The sequence below is a fragment of the Cervus elaphus genome, chromosome 8 (genome assembly GCF_910594005.1).
Source record: "Cervus elaphus chromosome 8, mCerEla1.1, whole genome shotgun sequence".
NCBI lineage: Eukaryota > Metazoa > Chordata > Mammalia > Artiodactyla > Cervidae > Cervus > Cervus elaphus.
Window position 1 is genome coordinate 39,200,714 of NC_057822.1, and position 27,411 is coordinate 39,228,124.

At 42.0% G+C, this 27,411-nt stretch overlaps 1 protein-coding gene across 1 annotated transcript; it reads left to right on the forward strand.

Annotated features, from left to right (window-relative positions):
• The first annotated feature begins 78 nt into the window (after window positions 1-78).
• MDH1B (malate dehydrogenase 1B) lies at window positions 79-27,411 on the forward strand. The gene is made up of 11 exons (XM_043910255.1): window positions 79-205; window positions 4,695-4,807; window positions 8,005-8,139; window positions 8,328-8,470; window positions 10,481-10,977; window positions 15,993-16,134; window positions 17,506-17,669; window positions 20,870-21,009; window positions 21,327-21,378; window positions 23,465-23,545; window positions 26,716-27,411. The coding sequence occupies exons 1-11, from the start codon at window positions 184-186 to the stop codon at window positions 26,793-26,795; spliced, it is 1,569 nt and encodes a 522-aa protein (XP_043766190.1). The 5' UTR covers window positions 79-183; the 3' UTR covers window positions 26,796-27,411.

Consider the following 27,411-nt stretch of genomic DNA (forward strand, 5'->3'; position numbering starts at 1 on the left):
AACAGGCACAACGGAGACCACAGAGGTTTTAATAGCAATGTATAACTCTGTACCCCAGCATCTCTCCAGCTGAGCGCCAGAGTCCGCGCTCAGCTTGAGAGTGCGCCTGCGCCAAGTCCTGGGCGGTGCGGTTACCTGGAAACGGTGGCGCCGCGGTCCCAGGCCCAGCGTCCCGGCTTCGACATGGCCAAATTCGTGCTCGCGGGTGAGTGATACACCCGTACGCCAGCAGATCCCTCAAAAACACCGACGACTGCTCACCTCCTGTGGCCGCTCCAGCTTCTATACAGGCCACCCAGGCTTTATGATGCTTTCATTCAAAAATTTAAATTGAGCAGTCATTATATACAAACACTGCCGGAAGCAGGATACGGTGAAGGGAAAGACATCCTTGCCTTCGAGGTGCTTTTGGTCTCACTGGATCCTGTAGCACGTAAACAAATAATTTTGATGGTGCGGTTAATGCAATGAGGGAAATGTGCACAGGGCTCTGAGAGGTGTGACATGAGCTGATTTATGAAAGTTTGGAATAGGATATTCCAGATAAAGGGACAGAGGCTAGAAGTTCCTGGATATGGAGGAAGTGACTGGACATGGGTCAAATATGGGAGCAGGAGGGCAGGAATAGAAACACAGAGAGTTCTGACTTCTGGACACAGTGAGGGGAGAGAGAGTGGGACACATTGAGAGGGTACCGTCGAGGTATACACTAGGTAAAGTAAAGTGATTCTTGGTGAGGACCTAGATTGGGGATGGGTCGGGGGGGTGGCGCTCAGGAGGGAGGGGATGTATGTATACCTATAGCTGATTCATGTTGTACAGCAGCAATCAACACAACATTGCAAAGGAATCATCTTCCAATTAAAAATTAAAAATAATTTTTTTAAAGGCTTAAACAAAAAGAATGGGAGAAGGAGTCAGATCTTTGCCCTTCAGAGACACCAAGCAAAGTTGTTTGAGCTGTATCTTGAAAACAATGAGGAGTCATTTAAAATTTTTAAGCAGGCGGGTATCTTAATGAGTTTGCATTTTAGGAAATCCACCTTGTCAGCAGTGGAGGAGAAGGATTGGAAATGTGGACTGATATCCAGAAAACCACCGAAGACCGTCTTACTGCAACAGGCTGTTGTACCTGTCTCCTTTCCTTCTCAGCACCTTTCTCAAGAGTAGACTGTTCGTCTATCTCCAGGTCCTCAATCTGGCTTCTGCTGCTGCCTAAATCTGGTTTCTACTTCTGCCTCCTTTCCAAAATGGCCCTCACCAAAATCACCAGTGACTTTTACAGGAGCTGTCTGTCATTGCTTATTTGACCTCTTGGAAGCGTCAACACAATTGACATCTCCCATCTGCCTGAAACCTATTTCCTTTGTTTCTTTTTTCATTCAGAAGAATATTTTTGAGCAATGACTGACTGTATGCTGGGAAGACAGTGGTAAACAAATGTGCAAAGAAGCATTTGTGGCAATGGCCAGGCTGGGTTCTATCGGAGCAGTAGCAGTGGCAGAGACTTCCCGGAGAAAGGGATTTTTAATCAGAGTCCTGAAAGATGAGCATAACCTGTCAGAGAGGAAGTTATAAGGAAGAGAGTAAATTAGGCATGGATAGCTGGGAGCAGGGCTGGAATGAGGAGCACTAGTTGGGTAATGATGGAGAATATAAGCAGAAAATTGAAAGAGATTTAGTAGGGTTGAAGCATAGAGTACAAGGAAGAGACTATTATCAGTTGAGGCCAGAGTTAGATAATATATCAAAAGATTCTTGTGAGCCATGTTCAGTATTTTAAACTTTACCCAAAGTACATGGAAGGCTTTTGAAAGGAGGTACATAATCAGTGCAAAATACATTGATTTTGTATTTTGTAAATACATAATCAATGCAAAATAGAAAAATGCAAATACATAATTTGCATTTTATCTGAGTGTTATCACTACAGTGTGAGAAGAAAAAGACTGGTTATCCAGAGCCCTGTTAGGTACTGTAGTCCAGGAAGGAGATACTGGTGGCCTGGCCTGGAATGGTGGGCAATGGAGTTGGAAAGAACTGAATGGACTGGGGAGATGTTAAAGAGACAGAATCTATAGAACTAGACATTTAACTGGATGGAGGAAGGAAGAGTTAAAATTATTTTCTAGCAGTAGTTTGCTTAACTGGGTAGATGGGAAGTCATTGATAAAAAGCAGAAGAGCAGGCTTCATACTGTGAGTACTCCTAATACCCTTAAATAACTGGGTGCGTGCATGCTAAGTCACTTCAGTCATGTCCGACTCCATGCGACCCTATGAACTGAATCCAGGTTCCTCTGTCCGTGGGATTCTCCAGGCAAGAATACTGGAGGGGGTTGCCATGCTCTTCTCCAGGGGATCTTCCCAACCCAAGGATTTAACCCATGTCTCCGGCATTGGCAGGTGGGTTCTTTATTACTAGTGCCACCTGGGAAGCCCAAATAACTGGATAGATGGACTTAACATAAATGAAGGAGCAGATATTGTGGGGGCATAGTGACAAAACATGATAAACATGCGGAGTGCCTATGAGACATTCAGAAGGAGTTGAAAAAATATAAGAACATATAAAGATAGATAAGGAAATAGTTCTAAACTGGAAATACAGATTTCTACTTGAAACCAAAAGAATGGAGGAGATTATACAGGAAGAATCATAGAGAATGAAGCTAAGATGCCTTGCAGAATGTTAATCTTTTAATGAATTGATAAATGAAAGGAACCTAAAAGTATGATGAGGAGGGGCCAGAGAAGGAGGAAAAAAAAACAACCTGAAGAATGCCCCCACCATAGTGGGTATTTCGAGTAGAAGGGAGACAAATGCTACCAAGGGTCAATAAGAAAAGCATCAAAAAGCATCCATTGGATTTAGTGACATTAAGGTCCTTGGTGACCTTCTAGAGAATTATATGAAAAGCCAGATTGCAGTGGAATGAGAAACAGAAGTGAGGAACTGGGGATGGCAAGTGTAAAGAACTGCTTCAAAAAGCTTTAATAGAAAAGAGCAGGTAGTAGGCAATAGCTAAAGGGAATCGTTGGCTTTTTATTTCTTAGGAGAGGAGAAACTTAAATATAATGAGTATATTTAAATATGATGGAAACAGGCCATTAGAAGCAGAGCTAACATTAGAAGCAGAGCTAAGATGTTAGAGAGATAACCAATAGAAGTGGAAAAGGGTTGGTGTTCAGATCATAAGTGGTGAGATTAGACCTGGATGGAAGGTAGAACCCCTCTTTCATCAAATAGAAGAAAGAAGGTAAGAATGAGTCCAAACGCAGGTAGGCTGATAGGTTTGATGGCAGGAGGTTGAGGGATTTCCCAGCTGATGCCTTTTTGTATGGTTTGGTTTAGTTTATGTAAAGCAGAAAGAATTTCCTATTGTCTTCTGATATCGCAGAAAAATAGTGGAGAGAAGGAAGTAGACAAAGTTTGTAACAGTAATTGTAGAGAACAGAAGAGAGTGCTGCTAAGGGAAACAGAGGGATCTCCAGAAAGTGTTGGGGGCCAACCGAGACTCAGTTCAGTTCAGTCGCTCAGTCTTTGCGACCCCATGGACTGCAGCATGCCAGGCTTCCCTGTCCATCACCAACTCCCGGAGCTTGCTCAAACTCATGTCCATGAGTTGGTGATGCCAATTGAGACTGGTGACCATGAATTTATAATGACTCCTCTGCTTGGTTCTACCATGTTTATCCCGGGGTGCCAAGTACATGGAACTCAGGCACAGGAAAGGCAGATTATTGGGCTCATCCAGGGTGACAGGCCTTTACCAGGCTAGTTTGCCAGAGGCACAGTGAGGCAAGAGAATTTAAGACAAGAGCCAAAGAGTGGTCTGAATTAGTGAGCCTTGGATTTGAACTAGATAGGGAAGATAATAGGAGGAGTTTGAGAGGAGTTGATGACTTAGAAGTCACCAGAAGGTTGAAGAACTGGTGACTGGGAGTAACCAGGGAAGAAGGCCATAGAGAGGGTGCTGCCCTTGTCCTCTGCCCCAGACATCCATTCAGTCCCACCCACTTGAGTGGCTGTCACTTTCTCTATGTTGATGACTGCAAAATCTGTATCCTAAGGCATCACATGAGGCCTGCTCTTCAGATTTGAATAATGCAGCTGCCTGATGGTCATATCCACTCAGATATACTACAGACATTTACAACTGCACTTGCCTATAATTGAAACTTCGCACCCACAATTTCTCTCTAGTAAGGTCAGGATCACCTACCCACGCCAAAAAGTTATCCCAGACTCTTCTCTCTCCCTCCACTTCCCCTTCCCACAGCATTCCTGCCACATATATCAGATCCTCCAGTGATTTTACCACTCCTCACTTTACACTTTGCCTTTTCGTAGCTACTAATTAGTCATTTATTATTAGTAGTTCATGCTTAATTAGTAACCTGGCAGTCTCTTAGAGGATCTGAGGTCTAAAATAGAACTGGAGAATAAATATTCATTAGTCTTTTTTTCCCTTCTACATTTTATTACTTATGATTCTGCTCTCCTATGAAATTCATTTTATTTTGCCAATATAATAAAAATCAAAAGTTTATGGAATGACAGTTTAAGTTATAACTGTATATAGATTACATTGTAACTGTGTGATTAATTCCATAATTATATGACAAATGCTTAGAACTACATGATAATTTCCATGTGATGAAAGAAAATATTGCTAATTTGAACTCTTTTAGGTAGAGCAGATTGCCCGTATTATGCAAAAGCAGAACTTCTGGCAGATTATTTACAAAAGAATCTTCCTGATTTCCGGATACATAAAATTACACAACATCCTGATGTTTGGGAGGTAAGAGGCCTTTATAGTTTGTTAAACTCAAATACACATAAAAGTGTGCTCCGGTTATTAAATATTAGCTAGTGTATCAGATAGCTTTCCAGTATTGAATGTTCTTGTACTATTGATATTTTGATACTAATAAATCCCTACTTCTCAGGATCAAAACATTATTCATATTTCTTCCTAGTGCCTAGTAGAACAAATGAGGCCCTAATCAGTAAGTAGAATAAATTTGGCTGTTCTTTTTCCTATAAGAATCCACATGGCCTGTATGCACTCTTTAACTTTCAATTCTCCTTCATATTGATTTCTAATGGCATAAGGGACTTGTTTACTTGACACGACCTTCATTTGAATTGAGATGGAAATTTAGGTGAAGGAGTTTCCCTTACTGGGGAATACTCTTGGGAACAGCATCCTGAGAAAGAATGAAGGATGCAGGATTGTTCAGCTGGCCCTACAGGGAACTCTAAAGCTGGTATGACCCTGCAGAGATACCCCCAAAGTCAGCAAGGGGGCCAGGTTTCTATTCTCCGACAGCTAACAGTCACAGGATGTGGACTGCCCTGGGGAAGACACTTAACCTTAAGCAAAGGAACATTTTGGTTGAGGTCAATTTCCAGAGAGATGCTCAGCACTGGAACATCAGTAGTCAGTAAACCCGGTGGCAGAAGGCATGCATGCCTTGGTCACGAAGGAGAAATAGGGACAACGTGTAACAGGATTTGCTAGCTCAACAGTTGTGCCTTTGGGATCCACATGCTCCACATAGTAAGTTTCACACTATCTGGGAACAACTCTTCCAGAATTCTGGTTAACTTTATAAGAAATTGTTATTGTTCAGTCGCTAAGTCATTTCTGACTCTTTGCGACCCCAGGAACTGCAGCACAGCAGGCTCCCCTGTCCTTCACTGTCTCCCTGAGTTTGCTCAGACTTTTGTCCACTGAGTCGGTGATACCATCCAACCATCTCATCCTCTGTCGAAGTTTAGTTAACGGACAGTGGTCTCCACTGCACATCATTTCCGCACCGTAACTGACACTCCTCACATTTCTGCTCTTCTATCCTTTGTGGAGCCCCCTCACCCTCTGCAGATCCCGGTGACTCAGTAGGTGTGGTGACTTAGACCTGTATCCTCAGCGGCCCAAGCCCTCGTCTCAACTCCTTTTTCAGGATGTGACCGCTGTGCTTGTCCATTTGCCGACAAAACTGAGCAAGCTGCTACCCAGGTGTGCAGGTATCAGTCTCTAAGCTGGTGCCTGCACCTTTGGTGGGTTGTTCCATTCCTTTAACTGCGCTGCTAGATGCTTCCATACATGACAGGGCCAGTGGACCCCCTGGCTACATGCTCAAAGCCATACATCCTTTCCTCTGCACTGGGCTTCTTGGTTCAAAGTGACGTTATGCAGGAACCATGTGGTAGGTTTAATTCAGTCACTCAGTCATGTCCCGACTCTTTGTGATCCCATGGACTACAGCTCGCCAGGCTTCCTTGTCCATCACCAACTCCCAGAGCTTACCCACACTCAGGTTAAACATTTTCAAAAGTGTTGAACAGGGTGCTGGCCAAAGTCTTATAAACAATAAAGGCAATTCTCTACCAGAATATATGTTGATTAAAATCGAGATAAATCACTTCTGCTTCCAGGGAAGAGGGATCCAACGTAATCAGTTTGCCACCAAGAGGCTGGTTATAGTCTTTGAGGGATAGCGCCATTAACAGGAAGTCCGCATTAATGGCAATAGCAATGGCGGCATTAGCTCTGTGGAGTGATAACTTGTGTTCTTGGGCCATTGCATAACTTTCTCATGCCTCCATTGTGCCTTCAGCTGTCTAAGTTTTCTTACTGCTGGGGTTGCTTAGTGGTTCTTTCACAGTAGACGGCCTCTGGTGGGCACTGCCCCCTGTCTTCTTTTATTTCAGAATTCTATCATCCCAGTTCCTAGGGGGTCCAGCTCTTTTATGACAGTGTGACCTTTTACAGCCATGGCCCAGAAATGGCAGCCACACAGAGCTTCTCAGTGATGCTGAGACCCTTCTCATGGGTGCATTCCTTGTCACTCTGGTGAATGTAGTGTCCTCCAGGCCCTTCCAAAGGACACAGCGGACTAGTGAGTTTCCAGCCCTCCATTGTAACATACCCACTGTAACGAGCCCATTTTTTCCTAAGCATTTTCATCCCTTCTTCCATGATCTTTCATGACAGTTCTAGCATTTCCGTTTTATTTCATCCCTTCCTCAAAGCTTTGAAGAACCGTCCTAGCAACGTGTTAGCACGCTCTTCTGAGGCCTTCGTCAGGGAGCACTTTTGAACAGAAGTGTGCCTCACTTTGATAAATTCTCTCATCCAGGTTTATGTTCCACTCTGATTCAGCTCCCTCAGGGGCCAGTTCTATACATACTCTCCCAGCTCCTGCCAGGATATCCCCATACCCCGCTTGCTGCTGAAGGCCTTTGAGGTAGAGTCCCTTTCCTCCAGATTCACCAATACTTCACTGGCCAGCCTCGGTTGCAGCCGGAGGGACCATGGGGGAATCGTCATCGTGAAAACATCAACAAGGGAAATTCATTTCTAAGATGTTATTTGTAAGGTAGCCTCATTACACACACCTCCAAAGACAAGGATGTTGCCACATGGTTTATCCCCATAGCAACATTGCACTCTCTCTCTGCAGGTATTATCATTGGAAGGCCTGGTGTGTGCAAACCAGATAATGATGATTTCAGCTTTTTCTCAGTAAATATTATCAGAAATCCCCAGATAATTTTAGCTCATTAATTCAGTCTAAAAAATATAAACTATATTCACATATTTGGAAAGCCATATCAAATTTATACGGCCCTAAGACCAGAGACAGCTCATACAAAAGACCGTTTGAGTCAGAAAATTTGGCTTCTACTTTAAGCTAAACACTTGCACTTCAGGTCTGCTCAGGAAAGAGAGCAACTTTCAATACCTTTATTTGGTCAATGAATTTGAAGAATGCTCTTTCTTACTTGATTAATTTGTTACTCAACTCATCACTATTTCTATATATGTATTTTATAGTTTAAAGATATCTAAATTTTATTATGTATACACAGAGGTGGTTAAAAAAAAAAAAAAAAAAAAACTAGAATTTTACTGTTTGAAGTCCAAAGTACTGAACTGAATTCCAAGGCAGATGCAATGTGTGACTTCTCATGGACAATATCATTCCCTAGGAGTGGCTGGAAGATTTGTGCAAAAAGAATAGGTGGAGTCACAACAAGTCTCCTATCATCTGGAGAGAGCTGTTGGATCGTGGAGGAAAGGGTTTGCTTTTGGGAGGATATAACGAGTTCCTAGAACATGCACAGGTATAAAAATTAAGTTGACTTATCTGTCTGAAACATTATTGCTCTATTATTGTATTTTTCAAATGTCTTTCTTTATAAGGTAGTCTCTCAGCTCTGTTTTTACTATATTTGGGCTTGAAACAAGAACTTTCCATTATAGCCATTGTCAGCTATCTTGTTGTTGATTTTTTTTCTTTCCCAATATTTAGCTTTACTATGGTGTCACCTCTAGCATGACGACTGAGCTGATGAAGAGAGTTGCTGAAGAAAACCTGGGGACACATATAGAAAAAGAGCTGGAGAAGGAATCCCTGAAAGGTCTTGTTAACCCCTTGCAGGTCTGGATCACCAGGTGGGACCATCAAATCCCAGGATTCATGAGACTGGCTTTTTATGTTTAGAAAGGAAAAATGATATGGAATTAATTACATGATGGAAGAATCTCTGAATGTCAAGTTTGAGATTTTTATGTAGGTATAAGACTATTATAGATACACAGTATATGTATATGCATATATATCACCTAATATAGCCCCATATATGAGTTTTAGAGCTTCCCTGGTGGCCCAATCTGTAAAGAATCCGCCTGCAATGCAGGAGACCTGGGTTTGACCCCTGAGTCGGGAAGATCTCCTGGAGGAGGAAATGGCAACCCACTCCAGTATTCTTGCCTGGAGAATCCCATGGACTGAGGATTCTGGTAGGCTACAGTCCATGGGGTCACAGAGTCGGACACGACTAAGCGACTTCACTTACTTACTTATAGTGGTGGGGCTTTCCTGATAGCTCAGTTGGTAAAGAATCCACCTGCAATGCAGGAGACCCCAGTTCCATCCCTGGGTTGGGAAGATCCCCTGGAGAAGGAAAAGGCCATCCACTCCAGTATTCTTGCCTGGAGAATCCCATGGACAGAGAAGCCTGGTGGGCTATAGTCCATGGGGTTACACAGAGTGGGACACAATTCAGCGACTAAACCACCACCATGAGTTCTAGACTACATACAGTTTTAATGTGTATGTAATACACACACATACTGAATCTAAGAGCAGCTTTATAGCAAGGACATTTACTTTGCGTCACTGTCTCCAGCCCCCCGCCCTCTGTCTGTGTGCCTCACGCTGTCCGTCCTCGTGCCATCCTTCCCTTCCCCTTGCTTCCTTCCTCCCGCCCCCGTCTTCCTGACTGCTGCCTTCTTCCTCTTCCACACGTGCCAGCGCCGTCCTCATCCTTGGGTCTTCCCGATGCCCTCATGCTCTGTAACCTGCCCTCCTCACTCCTGCCCCTTCTTTCTTTTTCTCTTTCTCACTTTCATCACCCTCGCTCTCAGTGCTGGGAGGACACATTCAATGTTTGTCACTGCTTTTTCTCTCTTTCTCTGCACTGTGTCTCTCTTTTTCTCTTTTGCTGTCCATCTTACTGGATCTCTCCCTCCCCCTTTCCTTTCCTCACCTCTTAATCTGTCTCTCACACTGCCCTTCTTACTGCTTATGTGTGTATCCTAATATACAGGCTCATCTGAAAAATTATTTATTATGAAATGTTCCAAATGCTAAAAGAACTGAAAATGATGTAATAACCGTACATGAACCAGACACCCAGATTTAATATTACATCTGCTTTAGGTATTTTTAAAGGATTAAAATGGTACAGATGCTCTTGAAAACCCCATTGCAGCTGTCTCCAAACCCAGTATGAAAATCAAAAGTGCCCAGAGGTATTCCTGAAGTCCCCGCAGGGGTCATTAGGGCTCTCGTTATCAGCCAAGCTATAGAGTACTCAAATACCGGCTAAATTGTGGCTAAATAGAAAAGAGCTGTGGTTAAATGGACTTCCCTGGTGGCTCAGTGGTGAAGAATCCACCTGCCGATGCAGGAGACGCGGGTTCATTCCCTGGGTCAGGAAGATCACCTGGAGAAGGAAATGGCAACCCACTGTAGTATTCTTGCTTGGAGAATTGCATGGACAAAAGAGCCTGGTGGGCTACAGTCCATGGGGTTGCACAGAGTCAGATACAACTGAACGACTAACACTTTCACACTTCCAAACATGAAATTATAGTAACATGACACAGTTCTTTTAAATTTTGCTTTCTGCCTATTCTGTTTAATTGGAAAAGCCTTATAAATAAGTACACTTCTTACCTTGGGATTGTTTTCAGAAAACCAAAACAAGAAGGTAACAGTGATAAATTTTTTGTTTTACTTTTGATTCCTAGCCTTAAAAATATCTGTGCGGCTGTGTAGGTCAATTTAAGATACTAATCAAGTATTAGTGCACATGCAAAAAAATACCTATTAAGAATAGAACCTGAAAAGGAGCCAAAGATTTAACCATTCATAATCTGGTTTTCCATTTTTATTAGTGCATCATCTCTTGCCTGCTACCATCTAATTCCCATCTTGACAAGTGGTGAAGTGTTTGGACCACAAATGGAAATCAGCATAAACCTATTTGACAATAAGCACACAGAAGAAATACTCATAAGCCACAAACAAGAGGCTGAGGACCTGGCCTCACCCTACCTCCAGAGTGTGTCCATCTGCACCCAAGCAGAGGAGGCCTTCCACGGGGCCCACGTGATCATCATCCTGGATGACCACGTGGACAAGGAGATATACAGTCTGGAAGACTGCATCCGCAGCAGAGCTTCTCTGTGTCAGCTCTATGGATCCTTGATTGAGAAAAATGCTCACAAATTTGCCAGAATTATTGTGGGAGGGAAAACCTTTGTGAATCTCAAAACAGCTTTGCTTATGAAATATGCCCCAACCTTTGCCTGCAATATTATCGCTGTGGCCTTGGGTGTGGAAGGCCAAGCGAAGGCAGCACTGGCCAGGAAACTGAACGTTACTCCCTCATGTGAGTGAACTCGAGTTTCCATGTCTGGTTTTTAACATATGTCACAGCAGCAGGTTCCAGGAAGAACCTGTCCCTTCTAAAATCAGCCAGGATATCCGGACTAGAAAGTATGGAGCAGATGCCAAGAATTTCTGATTGTGTGATTTCAACTCTGTGCAAACATTTTAATTGTTGTTGTCCAGTCACTCAGTTGTGACCAGCACTTTTGTGACCCCATGAAATTCAGGCTTCTCTGTCCATCACAATCTCCTTGAGTTTGCTCAAACTCATGTCCATTGAGTCAGTGATGCCATCCAACCATCTCATCTTCTGTCACCCCCTTCTCCTCTTGTCCTCAATCTTTCCCAGCATCAGGGACTTTTCCAATGAGTCAGCTCTTCCCATCAGGTGGCCAAAGTATTGGAGCTTCAGCTTCAGCATCAGTCCTTCTGGTGAATATTCAGGGTTGATTTCCTTTAGGATTGACTGGTTTGATTTCCTTAGTTTTTATGACTAGCTGATCTTTTAACATCATTATAAAAATTAAGAAACAAATGTTTAAATAATAAGATTCCTATTTTTCAAGTAGTAATTTGAAACTTAATATTCAATCTTTTTCCCCCCATGAGAATAGTTATCTAAGGTCATCAGTGTTTTTGAAAACATATTCAGGGCTCTGTTAAAATGGCCCCACCCCACTTCCCAGCTGTGTGACCTGGGGCAATCACTTAACCTTACTCTAATTTACTTCCTCACCTATAGAATCAGGATGTGTGTACCACCTACCTCCTAGAATTGATGCCAAGACTCAAAGAGATAGCATTTCAAAAGGGCTTGGAGGAGTGCCTGGCACATGGTAATGGTTTGTAAGGATAGTAAACTTGTTAAGATTATGCTATCTCATCAGTTTCTGTTCCTAGTAATGTTTGGGCTGGTAGACTCCAGAATCATAAGAGGATGAGACAGAATCAGAAAATGCATTGTGTTTAAAGGGAGCACAGGAGAAGCAGAAAAGAAAAACAAATGGAGACCAGTTGGGACAAAGAAAGGGAAATGATAGAGGGGTAGCAGTTGAAGTGGAGTAGCAGGGAGGAAGTTGGCAATGACAGAGTTAAAGTGACATGAACTAGGTAAGCCTCCATGGAGAATCATTTCAGGAAAATTCCAGATGCCAAGAAGGTAGCAAACATTTTCAGAATTTTCCTTGAGTTCAGTCACACATAAACCTGTTTCTCAGACGTAGTGCATTGGGATGCTTACTTGGGACGTTTTCCGTACAGTTCAGTTTAGTTCAGTTGCTCTGTCATGTCTGACTCTTTGCGAACCTGTGAGCTGCAGCACACCAGGCCTCCCTGTCCATCACCAACTCCCGGAGTTTACTCAAACTCATGTCCATTGAGTCGGGGATGCCATCCAACCATCTCATCCTCTGTCATCCGCTTCTCCTCCTGCCCTCAGTCTTTCCCAGCATCAGGGTCTTTTCCAGTGAATCAGCTCTTCGCATGAGGTGGCCAAAGTATTGGAGTTTCAGCTTCAACATCAGTCCTTCCAATGAATACCCAGGACTGATCTCCTTTAGGATGGACTGGTTGGATCTCCTTGCAGTCCAAGGACTCTCAAGAGTCTTCTCCAACACCACAGTTCAAAAGCATCAATTCTTCAGTGCTCAGCTTTGTTTAGAGTCCACCTCTCACATCCATACACGACTACTGGAAAAACCATAGCCTTGACTAGACGGGCCTTTGTTGGCAAAGTAATGTCTCTGCTTTTTAATATACTTTTTAATATACTTTAAAAAAAGTTGGGCATAACTTTTCTTCCAAGGAACAAGCATCTTTTAATTTCATGGCTACAGTCACCATCTTCAGTGACTTTGGAACCCCCCCAAAATAAAGTCTGTCACTGTTTTTCCACTGTTTCCCGTCTATTTGCCATGAGGTGATGGGACCAGATGCCATGATCTGAGTTTTCTGAATCTTGAGTTTTAAGCCAGCTTTTTCACTCTCTTCTTTTGCTGTCATCAAGAGGCTCTCTAGTTCTTCACTTTCTGTCATAAGGGTGGTGTCATCTTCATATCTGACATTATTGACATTTCTCCCGGCAATCTTGATTCCAGCTTGTGCTTCACCAAGCCCAGCATTTCTCATGATGTACTCTGCATATAAGTTAAATAAGCAGGGTGACAATATACAGCCTTGAGGTACTCCTTTCCCAATTTGGAACCAGTCTGTTGCTCCATACCCAGTTCTAACTGTTGCTTCCTGACCTGCATGCAGGTTTCTTAAGAGGCAGGTCAGGTGGTCTGGTGATCCCATCTCTTTCAGAATTTTCCACAGTTTGTTGTGATCCACACAGTCAAAGGCTTTGGCATAGTCAATAAAGAAGAAATAGATTTTTTCTGGAACTCTCTTGCTTTCTCTATGATCCATTGGATGTTGGCAATTTGATCTCTGCTTCCTCTGCCTTTTCTAAAACCAGTTTGAACACCTGGAAGTTCACAGTTCATGTACTGTTGAAGCCTGGCTTGGAGAATTTTGAGTATTACTTTACTAGCGTGTGAGAAGAGTGCAATTGTGTGGTAGTTTGAGCATTCTTTGGCATTGTCTTTCTTAGGGATTGGAATGAAAACTGACCTTTTCCAGTCCTGTGGCCACTGCTGAGTTTTCCAAATTTGCTGGCATATTGAGGGCAGCACTTTCATAGCATCATCTTTTAGGATTTGAAATAGCTCCACTGGAATTTCATCACCTCCACTAGCTTTGTTCACAGTGATGCTTCCTAAGGCCCAGCTGATTCCACATTCCAGGATATCTGGCTCTAGGTGAGTGGTCATACCATCATGATTATCTGTGTCATGAGATCTTTTTTGTATAGTTCTGTGTGTTCTTGCCACCTCTTCTTAATATCTTCTTCTGTTAGGTCCATACCATTTCTGTCCTTTATTGTGCCCATCCCCGCATGAAATATTCCCTTGGTACCTCTAATTTTCTTGAGGAGATCTCTAGTCTTTCCCATTCTATTGTTTTCCTCTGTTGCTTTGCACTGATCACTGAAGAAGGCTCTCTTAGCTCTCCTTGCTATTCTTCAGAACTCTGCATTCAAATGGGTATAACTTTCCTTTTCTCCTCTGCTTTTCGCTTCATACAAGTGACAGAAAGTCCACTCAAAGAGACGGAAGTCAGACAGAGGGTGTTTTCCCACATAAGAATGCAGGGGTAGTTCTTATTTCAGGCATAGCCAGATGCTGGAATTCAAATGATGATGTCAATTAAATGATGATGTCAAGTCTGTGCTGTCACTTGCCTCATCACTCAGCTCTACTTTCCATAGCTTTGGGCTGATTCTCAGACTGACTTTCTCTAAAAAGTGGCAAAATGGCCCCTGGCATTATCGTTCAACAACCCCATGGGGCAAAAAAAAAAAAAAAAACACTCTCTTAATTCTTTGTATAAAATCTAGCAGAATATTTTCTCATTGGCTACGCTTGGACCATGTGTTGTTCAGTCGCTAAGTTGTGTCTGACTCTTTGCAACCCCATGGACTATGGCACAGCAGGCCTCCCTGTCCCTCACCATCTCCCAGAGTTTGCACAAGTTCATGTCCATTGAATCAGTGATGCTATCCAACCATCTCATCCTCTGCCACCCTCTTCTCCTTTTGCCTTCAATCTTGGACCATGTGCCTGTCTCCTAATCAGAGATGAGGAGATCTGTTCAACTCTTGTGATCAGAACAGGAGATCAGATCAACTGTTGTGATCAGAAATCTGGAATCTCGGTCTCATACTCATTGATAAACTTGAGGTATGAGAACAGCTTTACCCAAAACAAATGGACTGAAATTGGGGCAGGATACCTTAAAGAAAAACCTGTATGCAGTTAAAGGAAAAAAAAAAAATAGAGATGTTAAGGGAAAAATAGCAGATGTCCACTATAATTTTCTCTAGCGTAACTTAAGGCATTTAGAACCATAAAGGGCCTTAAAGCTTACAAGAAAAATTCTTTTTCCTACTGCCTGCCTTTGAACGCACCTGTATGAGTGTGATAACTGAAACTGCCGGAGCCATTTTTGGACCATGAGGGGAAGGCCAAGACAGTAACATCTTTGAGCTGTTGAACAAACACCAGTGTCACTGCCTACCTCTACTTATTATTTGAGAAAAGTGAACTTCCAGTTAAGCTAAGTCAGAAGGATATTCTGTTACTTGAAGCCGACAGCAAACTTAACTCATACAGAACAGGGAAGAATTCTATCACCATACTAGAAAATGGTGTGAAATTATAAGAAATTAAGTTTTTAAGCAAATAACTTCATAAATAAATCAATAATGCCTTCTTTCACCTTGGTTACATTTGTAAAAAAAATCCACAATTATTAGAATTGTATTAAATGCCAATCCCCATTTCTCTCTAACTGCATCCTCTTCTTTTTCTTCAAAGTACATATCATGTTTTTAGTAGTTATTTTCTCACTCACTCCCCTCCACCCCCAGAATACTGCAGGAATTTGGGCTGATTTGTTTTCTTCTGAGCCTCCCATCTAAAAGTACCTCCTACATACAAGCTGATTCAGTAACTCTGTGGATTAAGATGTTCCTCAGGGGTCCTCTTATTTCAACACCCCCATATTGCAGGAAATGCAAGCCATGCAGGGAGTCAAGTGACTTGCCCAAATTTTCATTCTAGTCTAGAATCAAGGACTCACTGTCAGAATCAAAGCGGATAAAAAACAATCCTCTTCATGGCAAGCAGAGTGGTGAAGTTAGGACCACAGCAGGGGTTTCATTTTCAGTAGCAGTTTCACTCAGGGAGCATTTCAGTGTCTCCTGAATTCAGTCACATGCCCACACCACCAACAGCCATTATTAGGAATGGCCAAACCCTGGCGATTAAGGAGATGATCCACATCATTTGCAGAGTTTTAGGGAGCATAAATTTGTCTGTTTTAAAAGGACCAGTTATAAAACAAGCACACAAACAGAAAGGCTGCAGGCCATTTTTTATGTTATATTATTTTTAAAATTTCTTTTCTTCACAGGCATCAAAGATGTGATCATTTGGGGTAATATTAGTGGAAATAACTACGTTGATCTGAGAAAAGCCAAGGTTTACAGATATGAGAGCGCTATTTGGGGACCTCCGCACTATTCACGCCCTGTTTTAAGCCTGCTTTTTGATAGGTATGGTATCTCTTTAAGTGAAGTATTCTAACAAGATTGAATAAACATATAATAATTGTTACAATCTTTTAAAAATCATCTTAGAAATCTGTGTACAAAAATAACCTGACATTGTTCATACTCAGCCTCGTTTATGCTTTTTATTGAAGAAGCAAAGAAAATTCCACAGAATTTCAACTAGTCAGACCCCACCTCCAATTTATTTGATTTTGGAATTATGAATTTTTATATGTCAGATTATCCTTAAAGTGGTTCACATATTCCATTAATGTTATTGCTAAAGCAAACCTATGTAAAGTGCTTAATGCAAAGACAGAGATATGTGTTCAAATCGAAACTAGTTGAAACAAGCTTCAGGAATTAGGAATTCCGATGGTGAGCAGGTCCAGGCCAAGCTGGGTGCTCAGTCTCAGGAGAGACAGAATCGAGACGCACTAAGAAGCACTGTCTCTGGAGCCAAGCCACCAGGGCTGGAATTCTCATCCAGTCACTTATTAGCTGTGTGGCTTTAGAGAAGTTACTTAGCGTCTCTGTGCCCCAGTTTTTCCATGTGCCAACTGGAAACAATAACAGAGTACGGGCCTTACAGCGTTCCTGGAAAGACGAAATGGGTTCAGACAGGCGAGGCCCTCAGAACTGTGCCCGTCACAGTCAGCACCACCATCACAAAGAGAGTATGGGAGAAGTGGACGGAGGGACGCACTTGGAACTTTTTTCTAAGCTTTGCGGTACTTTCCCAGTGGTAGCACATGCATTTCATCAGCCCTTTCTTCCCTTCCCTTCCCTCACCCATGCCTAGAGTTTGTGTCCTTGGGCTCACCATCCCGGAGGATGGTTCCTGCGGTCCCGCTGAATGACTTCCTGGCGGGGCCAGCATCCCCTGGAGCTGTTGTGCTGGCTCAGCAGGGACGGCCTTTTCATGATTGTTCTAGTCCAGCTGGGCCATTCCCCGAGTTTTTAAACTTCAGATTATAAAAAACTTAATAATTCCTTACTTCCCAATATGAGGAAGTCAACATTTCATGATACTATTTTAATTAAAATGAAAGATACCCCTGGCTCCAAGATAGCTTCTACGTAGGATACATTCTTTGTGATGAAATTGCTCTCGCAGGCTTTGGCCATGCTTCTGTGTTCATATTGATTTCATCGTGGTTTTAGTTTGAAACTTTAGGACTCCTTTTCTGCCCTGTTTCATTACTTTTCAGTTGACTCTTTGTGGGATTGAGGAGGTTTGAAGAGAGGTTCAGGAAGTCATATTTCTGTTTTGTGGAGGTGATTTCTTGTGTTTAGATGCACTGACCCAGGGAACATTCTTTTCCATTCCTAGTCCTTTCTCCATTATAAAATCGTTTCCTTCTCTCCTCACAGGGAGTGGGTAAGCAGAGAGTTTGTGGCAGGTCTTAAAACGCTGACTGCCACAGGAAGACAATTTGGAGGCATGTTAGCCGCACACAGTGTGGCCACTACGCTGAAATACTGGTGCCATGGCTCACCCCCGGGGGAGACTGTGTCTCTAGGGGTGTTGAGCGAAGGTAAATCTGGGTTTTTTCACATCTTATGATGGTTAAAAACCTCAATGTATGCCTTGTGCTCCTACTTTTGTGTCCTCACCTGTCTACCTCCTTACAGGTTCTGTGAGCTACCTGGATTTTCACGATTCCATAATCATGCATGCATGCATTCCTTCACTCGTCCATTCAGCAATGCCACAGTAGTTTGTGTGTATGTGCTGGGAGCACACACAGGGAGAAGGCCTGGCTTCTGCCTATTAGGAAACTCACAGCAGAGAAGAAGAGAGTCACATATGTCAATGAAATCATCCCATTGAGTTTTTCTCACTGTTTCCCAGCTGAGGAGGGGAAAGCAATGTCAGTTTTCAGTAGGCAGCAGGAAGATCAAGACAGGCATCATAAAGGAGGGGACACTTCAGAAGTGTCCCCTGCAAGTCTGAGTCATGTTTCCCTGACAGACAAGTGTGGGGAAAACACCTGGGTGCTGGAGCCACAGGAGCAAAGACACAGATGCAAGATACAAAGGGCACGGCTCTTTGGGTACCAGGCAGCAACCGGGATGTGGAAAGCTTGCTCTCCATCCGCAAAAGATGTGTATATATTTTTATATCCTTACTATTTTAATCTGCTAAAAACTATACAAAGCACTTCTGTGTTTAAAATATAGGAAAGAAAGAATAGTTGATGCTCTACCTAGAGTGTAGGCTCTACCTAGAGTATCTCTTACCTTTTAGCTTTCTATTCTCCCTGGGCATAGCCCATTCATTCCCAAAGCACCAGGCCCGGGTCTCACTGCTGATCCCTGCCCTGTCAAACATTGCCACCTAGATGTCATGTTGTCACTTCAAACTGACATACACCAAATTAAACCTATTGTCTTGCTCCCCGGTGTGACCCACCTCTTGTATCCTTTATATTATTAATGGAACCGTGATTCTTCCCATTGTTTCAGCAACTATGGTACAGCTCAAGGAATTCTCCCCAAATCCTGCAAGTCAGAATTCATGTCTGTCTTTCCTCTGTACTCACATAGCGTGTGTTCCCCTATTGGAGAGGATATCACGGCCTGCCTTTATGGATGGGCTGTGAGCTGCATATGTCCTCTTCATTAGAGTTCATCCACTCTGAGGGCAGGGCCTTGGCTGGGTCTTCTTATTGCTCCTTCATGGGTAGATGCTCAAAGAGTCTTGTTCAATTAAAGTGAAAGTGCATGAACATCCCCATCATGTGAATTCAAACCACTATGTTACCTTTTTTAGTGAAATAGGCATTTAAAACCTCACCTTTTCTTGGTAAAATGTTTAATTAGGAAGTCCCTGGTGTAATTAGGGAAGTGGTTAGTACTCCGTGCTTCCATTGCAGGGGGCATGGATTTGAACCCTGGTCAGGGAACGAAGATTCCAAAAAAATAAATAAATAAAGTTTAGTTCATCTCTATAGGAATTCATCAATAAGTGCTCAATGCTGGGGGCAAGTGAGGTGAGAAGCAAGTGATCCTTGTGTCCCTGAGATGGTACCAGGTATATAAGATCCCATCTGTTGTCTGCTTGTAAGGTTGGTTCCTTACAGACCAAACAGAGTGGACAGAGTGGGACATCCTCTACGGAAAAGTCTTCCAGATCCTGGTTTCCTGATTTCTTGACTCTCCTCAATATTTTGCCCTAGTGACAACATTTATTTTCACTGAAGTATGGTTAATTTGCAATGTCGTGTTACGTTCAGGTATGCAGTTCAGTGACTCAGATATATATATATACACATACTTTTCAGATGCTTTTCCCATATAGATTATTACAGAATACTAAGCATAGTTCCCTATGCTATACAATAAGTCCTTGTTGGTTCCCTGTTGGTCATCTGTTTTACATATAGTGGTGTATATATGGGCTTCCTTGGTGGCTCAGTTAGTAAAGAATCTGCCTGCAATGCAGGAGACCCAAGTTCAATTCCTGGGTCAGGAAGATCCTTGGAGAAGGGATGGGCTACCCACTGCAGTATCCTTGGGCTTCCTTGGTGGCTCAGACAGTTAAGAATCCACCTACAATGCGGGAGACCTAGATTCGATCCCTGGATTGGGACAATCCCCTGGAGGAGGGTATGGCAACCCACTGCATTATTCTTGCCTGGAGAATCCCATGGACAGAGGAGCCTGGCGGGCTACAGTCCATGGGGTCACAAAGAGTCGGACATGACTGAGCGCAGCATAGCACAGTATGTATATGTCAATCCCATCCTCCTAATTCATCCCTCCCCTCTTTCTCTTTGGTGACCATGAGTTGTTTCCTATGTATGTGGGTCTACTTCTGTTTTGTAAATAAGTTCATTTGTATCCATTTTTTTTATATTTCACATATAAGTGATATCATATGGTATTTGTCTTTGTCTTACTTAGTATGATGATCTCTAGGTCCATCCATATTACTCAAATGGCATTATTTCATTCTTTTTTATGGGTGAGTAGTATTTCATTATAATATGTTAACACATCTTCTTTATCCGGTCATCTGTCAATGGACGTTTAGGTTACTTTTACATCTTGGCTATTGTAAATAGTACTACGAATTTTGGAATGCATATATCTTTTCAAATTAGAGTTTTCTCCACAAGCATGCCCAGGAGTGGGATTGCAGGATCATATAGTAACTTTATTTTTAGTTTTTTAAGGAACCTCCACACTGTTCTCCATAGTGACAACATTTTTGATGACTAGAATGGTGTGAATAATTTTCCTACTTCATTGAGGCACGAAAACAGGAGACATTTTATCTGAAGGTTGCTCGGTTAGTAATAAACATTATCAATCTTTTTATTTGGAGCACATTTAAACTGGGAACTGGAATTGTGAGAAAATCACCAGCTCTCCTTCCCAATGCTCGCTCTTTGGCTCTGTGATTGCAGTCATAGGTTGGAAGAGCAAAGGCCAGACTGGACAAGTGTCTGGGGCTCAGGGACCACCTAGAGGCCCAAGGAAAAGCTAAGGAGGCAGACCAGAGGAATCCAGACGAGGTGGGAGAGAAGGACCGCTTTAGTCCCTGAGGCAGAGGCAGGCCATCTGAACCTAGCAGGGATGAAAGGGATAAAGAGGGAACAGCAGAAGTTTAGGGCCGCTATTATCATTAAAAACCATATCATTAAAAACTAGGTCTGTCCTTCTCTGCAGGGTCACCAGGAAGCTTTATTTATCTGAGTGCTTCTTTTTGCTTTGTGTTTGTTCCCTGCAGGCCAGTTTGGGATTCCTAAAGGGATTGTCTTTTCTATGCCTGTGAAATTTGAGAATGGAACTTGGGTGGTTCTTACAGATCTCAAAAATACAGAAATAAGTCAACAAGTAATGATCAGAATGGCAAGTGATCTAATTCAGGTAATGTCAGAATAGCCACAAGGAAACTGATTTTAATAATGGTCTTAAATGGATTCCCCTAGATCAAGGCATACACTGTTTTACTGCGGTTTCAATTTGCATCTTATTCCTAGAAACAATAGAAGGCCATAGAAGTTTGGAGAAATCCGCAGAAGAACACTACTTATTTGATTGTATAATTTCTAGTATGTTAAAGATAGTAGTTGGTTACTTAAATATCCAGAATCAAAGTGCGTTTCTAGTAAAGAATGGTTAGGTTAGTAATGTGGTCATTTAATTCTCTGATTACAAAATTTTTTTGCAAAATGTTTCCACAGGAGAAACTTGTTGCACTTGGAGAGTTGGCAAATTTTCAGCCGTATCAATCAGGTAATCTATTAGATACGATATTTTAGAGGGCTGCTATTAAAATAGTATTGAAATATGTGTTAAAATAAAATCACTATTTAATATAAATAAATATCCATATTTCATCACTTTCCAGGTAAATTATTGACAAAATAAACTTTAGGTTTAGTGTATCTTTTGAAATAAAGTATCTGATAAGAATGCTAAAGAAATCACACCTTAAAAAGTTTTTTCTTCTGCTTATTTATTTTTGGCTATGCTGGGTCTTGGTGCTGCGTGTGGGCCGCTCTCCAGATGCGGCTTGTAGGCTTCTCGCTGCAGTGGTTGCTCTTGTTGTGGAGCACAGGCTCTCAGCTTGCAGGCACATAAGCTCAGTAGTTATGTGGCACGGGCTTAGTTGCCTCACGGCATGTGGAATCTTCCTAGACCGGGGATCAAACCCGTGTCCCCTGCATTGGCAAGCAGATTCTCATCCACTATGCCACCAAGGAAGTCCACGAAACCACATCTTAATGACACTATTCCCTTTTCCCTTATAAACTTTGTGTATTGTTGCTGTTCTTTGGTCACTAAGTCATGTCCATGTGACCCCATGGACTATAGCCCACCAGGTTCCCATGTCCATGGGATCTTACTTTGCAGTAAGTTCTGAAATATCAGAGAGTGCGGCCACGCCTGCACTTAGAATACAAATAACATTTGGAATAAAGATGACACTATACAGTATTCCAACAAAATTCTGAGTATTTCCATGATGACTTTATATGGAATATCAAATTATCTTCCCAAAGTTTTCCTGTTTCTCCTATTTTTTTTTTTGTATGGGTGTGTCTTGTTTGACTGGCAACCTAAATGGGTGCTCGGATGATTTGGTCATTGGTATTGAACATGGGGATAGAAAATGGGTTCACTTTTGTTACTCTGCTTGGCATTTGGGTTGGAGGCAAGTGAGGCAGTGAAGACGAGGGTAATTGAAAGAAAGCTGATGAAGTAATAGACTACAGGGGGTCTCTATTGGATAAAGAAGAAAGCAATAAATAGAAATAAAATTTAGAAAATCTAGGCAGGGGTAGGGTAATATTGAAACCATTTAACAATCAGTGTGATACAGATTTCAACCAATTCAAGAAGTTGCTGCCCCTCAGAATGGATTAACTAGTAAAAAGGAGCTGGCAGGGTACAAAAGAGTGCCCTTGGTCATACCCAAGAAGGTTTAATGAGGTCAAAGTACCAGCAGTGCAAGGAAGTGCAGAGAGACCACGAGGAAAAGAGGTTATGCGCAGAGGGTAGCTTTTGAGAATTGAGACCCAGTTCTGGCTGGTGGTCAAGTCGCCAGGAGTGGGCCAGACCAAACAAAGCCTCAAGACAGCATGCAGGTGGGAGTGGGTACAGAAGTCCAATGAGGAGTTGCATTTACCTCAAACTCTTGCATGCTCAGAATGTAAGGCGCTCTTTTCCTGCCTGGCAGGCAAGAGTTGCAAACTCCTCATGATATTGACTGATAAGACAGTCATTCTAAACTTGACTCTATTGACTAAATTGGTCCTAAATTTCCCATAACCCTTGCATTGTAGAAGGTTTTCTGAAAGAAAATGACCTGATTTTGTGCTGTGATTTTATTAACAAAAGTTAAGTCATATACATATATGTGTTAGTCATTCAGTCATGTCTGACTCTTTGCAACCCCATGAACTGTAGCCCGCCAGACTTCTCTGTCCTTGGAATTCTCTAGGCAAGAATGCTGGAGTGGGTAACCATTCCCTTTCTCCAGGGGATCTTCTAACCTGGGTCTCCTGCATTGTAGGCAGATTCTTTACCATCTGAGCTAACAGGGAAGCCCCATACACACACACACGCACATGCGTGCACATACACACACATATATATGTATGTGTGTTCATTCATTTGATCATGACTCTGTCAACATTGGACCCTTGTACCTTGCCCAAAACACTGTTCCAAAGATTCCAAGATTAGAGCATTGAAAATAATCAGAACTTGGCAGGTTGTGGAAATTTCTGCTCATTATCATATCAATGAGATAATTCATGTATAAGATTTATTTAATCTTTTCAATTAGTTTAATACTTAATTTCCCTACTTTTAGAAACTGACTTAAACCAAGAAGATGTAACGACCACCTTACCGACCAAAAATGACCATCAGGGACATCGAAAATTGTCGAATGGTAGGTATATCATTTGGAAAAAAGAAGTGTGCTTTTATGCAAGGCTTACCATGAAATTTCAGAGAAAGGATCATCTGTTAGCTATAAAACGGGAGTTAAATCTTTCATCTCCCTCATCCTATACTCAAAAATATCATTGTTAAAAATCTATTGAAATCTTTGAAGGAAAGTACCAGATATTCACTAAGTACCTTCTAGATGCTGGTCACTGTGAAAGACACTGGGGCCCATAGTAAGGCAGCTGTGGCCACACAAATTCAGGGAAAGGAGCCCTGGAGAATATGAAAAAGTAAACACCAAGATACACAGTGAATTAAAAAATGCAACGAAACAGGGCAAGATAGGACACAAAGGAACAAAGTAAGTAATCTAGAAACTCACAAGGAAAGAACAGATCCTTGTAATGTATGAAGGAGGAAATTTAATAATATTTTGAAATCTAGTTGAGACTTAAGATGGTAAAAATAATCAAATGGGCACTTATTTATTTATTCAGAAACTGTGCTGGTTTAGTCACGCAAGATGAAAAAATTCTAGCAAACTGCCATACACGATGTACATATGTTTAACAGTTCTGTACTGTAGACTTAAAAGTTTGTGAAAAGGGTAGATTCCATGTTATGTATTTTTATCACACACACACAGTCACACACACACACTGTGAGAGGTGCTAGTAATGTCAACATAGATCAGATATCTTCCTTGCCCTCAAAGTGCTCACCATCTAGCGTTGGAGACAGCAAAGCAGAGCAAAAACTGCTGAGAGATAAGTGTTATGACAGAGAGGCCCAGGGTATAGGGGAACCATATAAAGAGCATCAGGAAAGGGGCTTTCAAGAAGAGATAAAATGGGAACTGAGCCTCAAAGGAGGAGTAAGAATCACTCCTGTAATTTGGTGAAAAGGAGGCGTGCTAATGGAGGGGCAGGTAGGAAAGAGATTGGGAAAGGTGTCCCACCAGAAGGAAAAACAGGAGCAAAGCAGGCATGTCAGGGAGTCCAGGCAGGGCCAGAGGTGTGAAACTGTTCAGTTCAGTTCAGTCACTCAGTCATGTCCAATTCTTTGCGATCTCATGGACTGCAGCACACCAGGCCTCCCTGTCTATCACCAACTCCCTGAGTTTACTCAGACTCATGTCCATTGAGTCAGTGATGCCATCCAACCATCTCATCCTCTGTCATCCCCTTCTCCTCTCACCTTCAATCTTTCCCAGCATCAGGGTCTTTTCAAATGAGTCAACTCTTCGCATGAGATGGCCAAAGTATTGGAGTTTCAGCTTCAGCATCAGTCCTTCCAATGAACATTCAGGACTGATTTCCTTTAGGATGGACTGGTTGGATCTCCTTGCAGTCCAAGGGACTCTCAAGAGTCTTCTCCAACACCACAGTTCAAAAGCATCAATTCTTCAGCACTCAGCTTTCTTTATAGTCCAACTCTCACATCCACACATGACTACTGGAAAAACCATAGCCTTGACTATGGTCAAGGTCCTAATGGACCTTTGTTGACAAAGTAATGTCTCTGCTTTTTAATATGCTGTCTGGGTCGGTCATAACTTTTCTTCCAAGGAGTAAGCATATTTTAATTTCATGGCTGCAATCACTATCTGCAGTGATTTTGGAACCCAAAAAATAAAATTTGCTACTGTTTCCACTGTCTCCCCATCTATTTGCCATGAAGTGATGGGACTAGATGCCATGATCTTAGTTTTCTTCATGTTGAGCTTTAAGCCAACTTTTTGACTCTCCTCTTTCACTTTCATCAAGAGGCTCTTTAGTTCTTCACTTTCTGCCATAAGGGTGGTGTCATCTGTATATCTGAGGTTATTGATATTACTCCTGGCAATCTTGATTCAAGCTTGTGCTTCATCCAGCCCAGTGTTTTCTCATGATGTACTCTGCATATAAGTTAAATAAGCAGTGTGACAATATACAGCCTTGACCTACTCCTTTTCCTATTTGGAACCAGTCTGTTGGTCCATGTCCAGTTCTAACTGTTGCTTCCTGACCTGCATACAGGTTTCTCAAGAGGCAGGTCAGGTGGTCTGGTATTCTCATCTCTTTCAGAATTTTCCACAGTTTATTGTGATGCATACAGTCAAAGCATCAATTTGATGCTTTGGCAGCATCAAATTGTATTCAGATGATAAGCAGGGTAGCTGGGACAGAGCAGAGAATCCAGAAAGGATGGAGAGAGCTGAAAGAGATAGGTAGAGGCCATCAGCTGTTCGGCTGAATGGTTGATGGAAGACTTCGCAACATGCCTGGTGGGTGGTTGGACAAAGCATGAAATGAATGGGGGCAGGCTTGATGAACGAATCTAGCTTCCTCTAGAGGTTGGTCAAGCTGACCAAATCACTGTCCAGAGGAGCATGGCAAATTCAGTTCCACTCAGAATATGTATCTTAAGAGGTTCAGTTAGACCAGTGTCTCTAGGTATCTGGGTAACAGTCAACCCAACTGGTGATAAGCAATGCCCATGGAAAGCAGGAATCCACTGGGGCCCCTGTGGGAGGACTGAGCAAACTATAAGGTCTGTCATGAAGGGGATGACTGGCAGCTTCCCAGGACAGAGGAGGAAAAGCCAAATTATGGAGTCTTTGCACCAGAACCATATAAGTTTTTCATTAAAATCTTAGGCTCTTAGGCTTAACTAATTCATAAAAAATTTTAGTGATGGTTAAGTGGGAAAAATGGGGTTGAATTTGGGTTGTTGTGGGGCTATTTGTTTAATGAGCACTGGAATCAATTATAACAGTATGGTGCTTTCCATATCGAAAGGTAAACTGTGAAAAAATTTAGTAGGTATGAAGTGGATATAAAAACTAGCATTTTTCTTGAGCTAGAATAAAATAGATAATAAATGGTAAGTAAGAAGAGCAGAAACTAAATATTCTATTTAGTTCATTTTTCCAGTAAACTAAATAGAATATTAATAGAAAGAAAAAGGTATGTAGAAAAGAGAAGGGTAAGAATAAATTAGAAACGGGTATTTTCTCATGTAGCTTTTTGTTTCATTGCTTACAGACAAGTGCAGGTATTGATCTGGAATGTTAAAAAAAATTTTATAGTGGGTAACGGTCAACAAAGTTTGAAAAGCACTCACATAGAACATCTCGTGGGCTGTTAGTTATGTTCTAAACCCACCATGTTTTATCTAATTTTGTTTCAGACTATAAAGATTTGTTTACTGATCTATTGCCAGATGATGAAAAAGATCTAATTCTGTCAGATGGTGAGTCTGTCGAGTGATAAACAATCTCCGCAGTGCTGGTGATCATGACAGACGTCGTCCAGTCTTAGAGAATGACCTTGCGGTCAGAAAACACAGTCCAGCAACTGAAGTAATTTTGAAATAACTCTTTCTCATACTCATAGATGCTTTGAAGGAGAGATAAAAAAAGATGGAAGGAAATTTTATTTTAAACCCAAAATTGCTTCCGTGTCATAACCACCTCATCTCTCCTCAAATACTCTAATTTCAGCTCCAGCTCCCATGTCTTGTTCTTCTCAATTCCTCATTACAAAACTCAAAATGGCTGTCAGGATCCTTCTCAGAATATGGGTGAAAGGAAGACCCTGACGAGCCCAAGTGAGAAATCTCTTTAACAGGGGAAATCTGGGAAATTTTTATACATACTTACATATATGTATCTTGCATATATTTGTATAGAGGCTTATATATATATTTAAAAAATCTGCCTAAGGAGTTGTATATCCAGAAGATAATAATAATCTATTCTGTTTGCATCTTGACCACTTCTTCACTTAATACTGTACAGGAGGGAGCCGGAAAATGCTGGAACATTGCCAGTGACCAAAGTTTCAGAGGGAGGTTGGTAGACACTTCACGGAGCGGTTTGGCTAG

Bases quoted from the DNA above. Each gene is read 5' to 3' on its own strand.
- MDH1B (XM_043910255.1), top strand. From the start codon at position 184: ATGGCCAAATTCGTGCTCGCGG. The intron at 16,135-17,505 runs GTATGGTATCTC...CTCTCCTCACAG, and splicing joins TTAAGCCTGCTTTTTGATAG to GGAGTGGGTAAGCAGAGAGT. The intron at 23,546-26,715 runs GTAGGTATATCA...ATTTTGTTTCAG, and splicing joins ACATCGAAAATTGTCGAATG to ACTATAAAGATTTGTTTACT.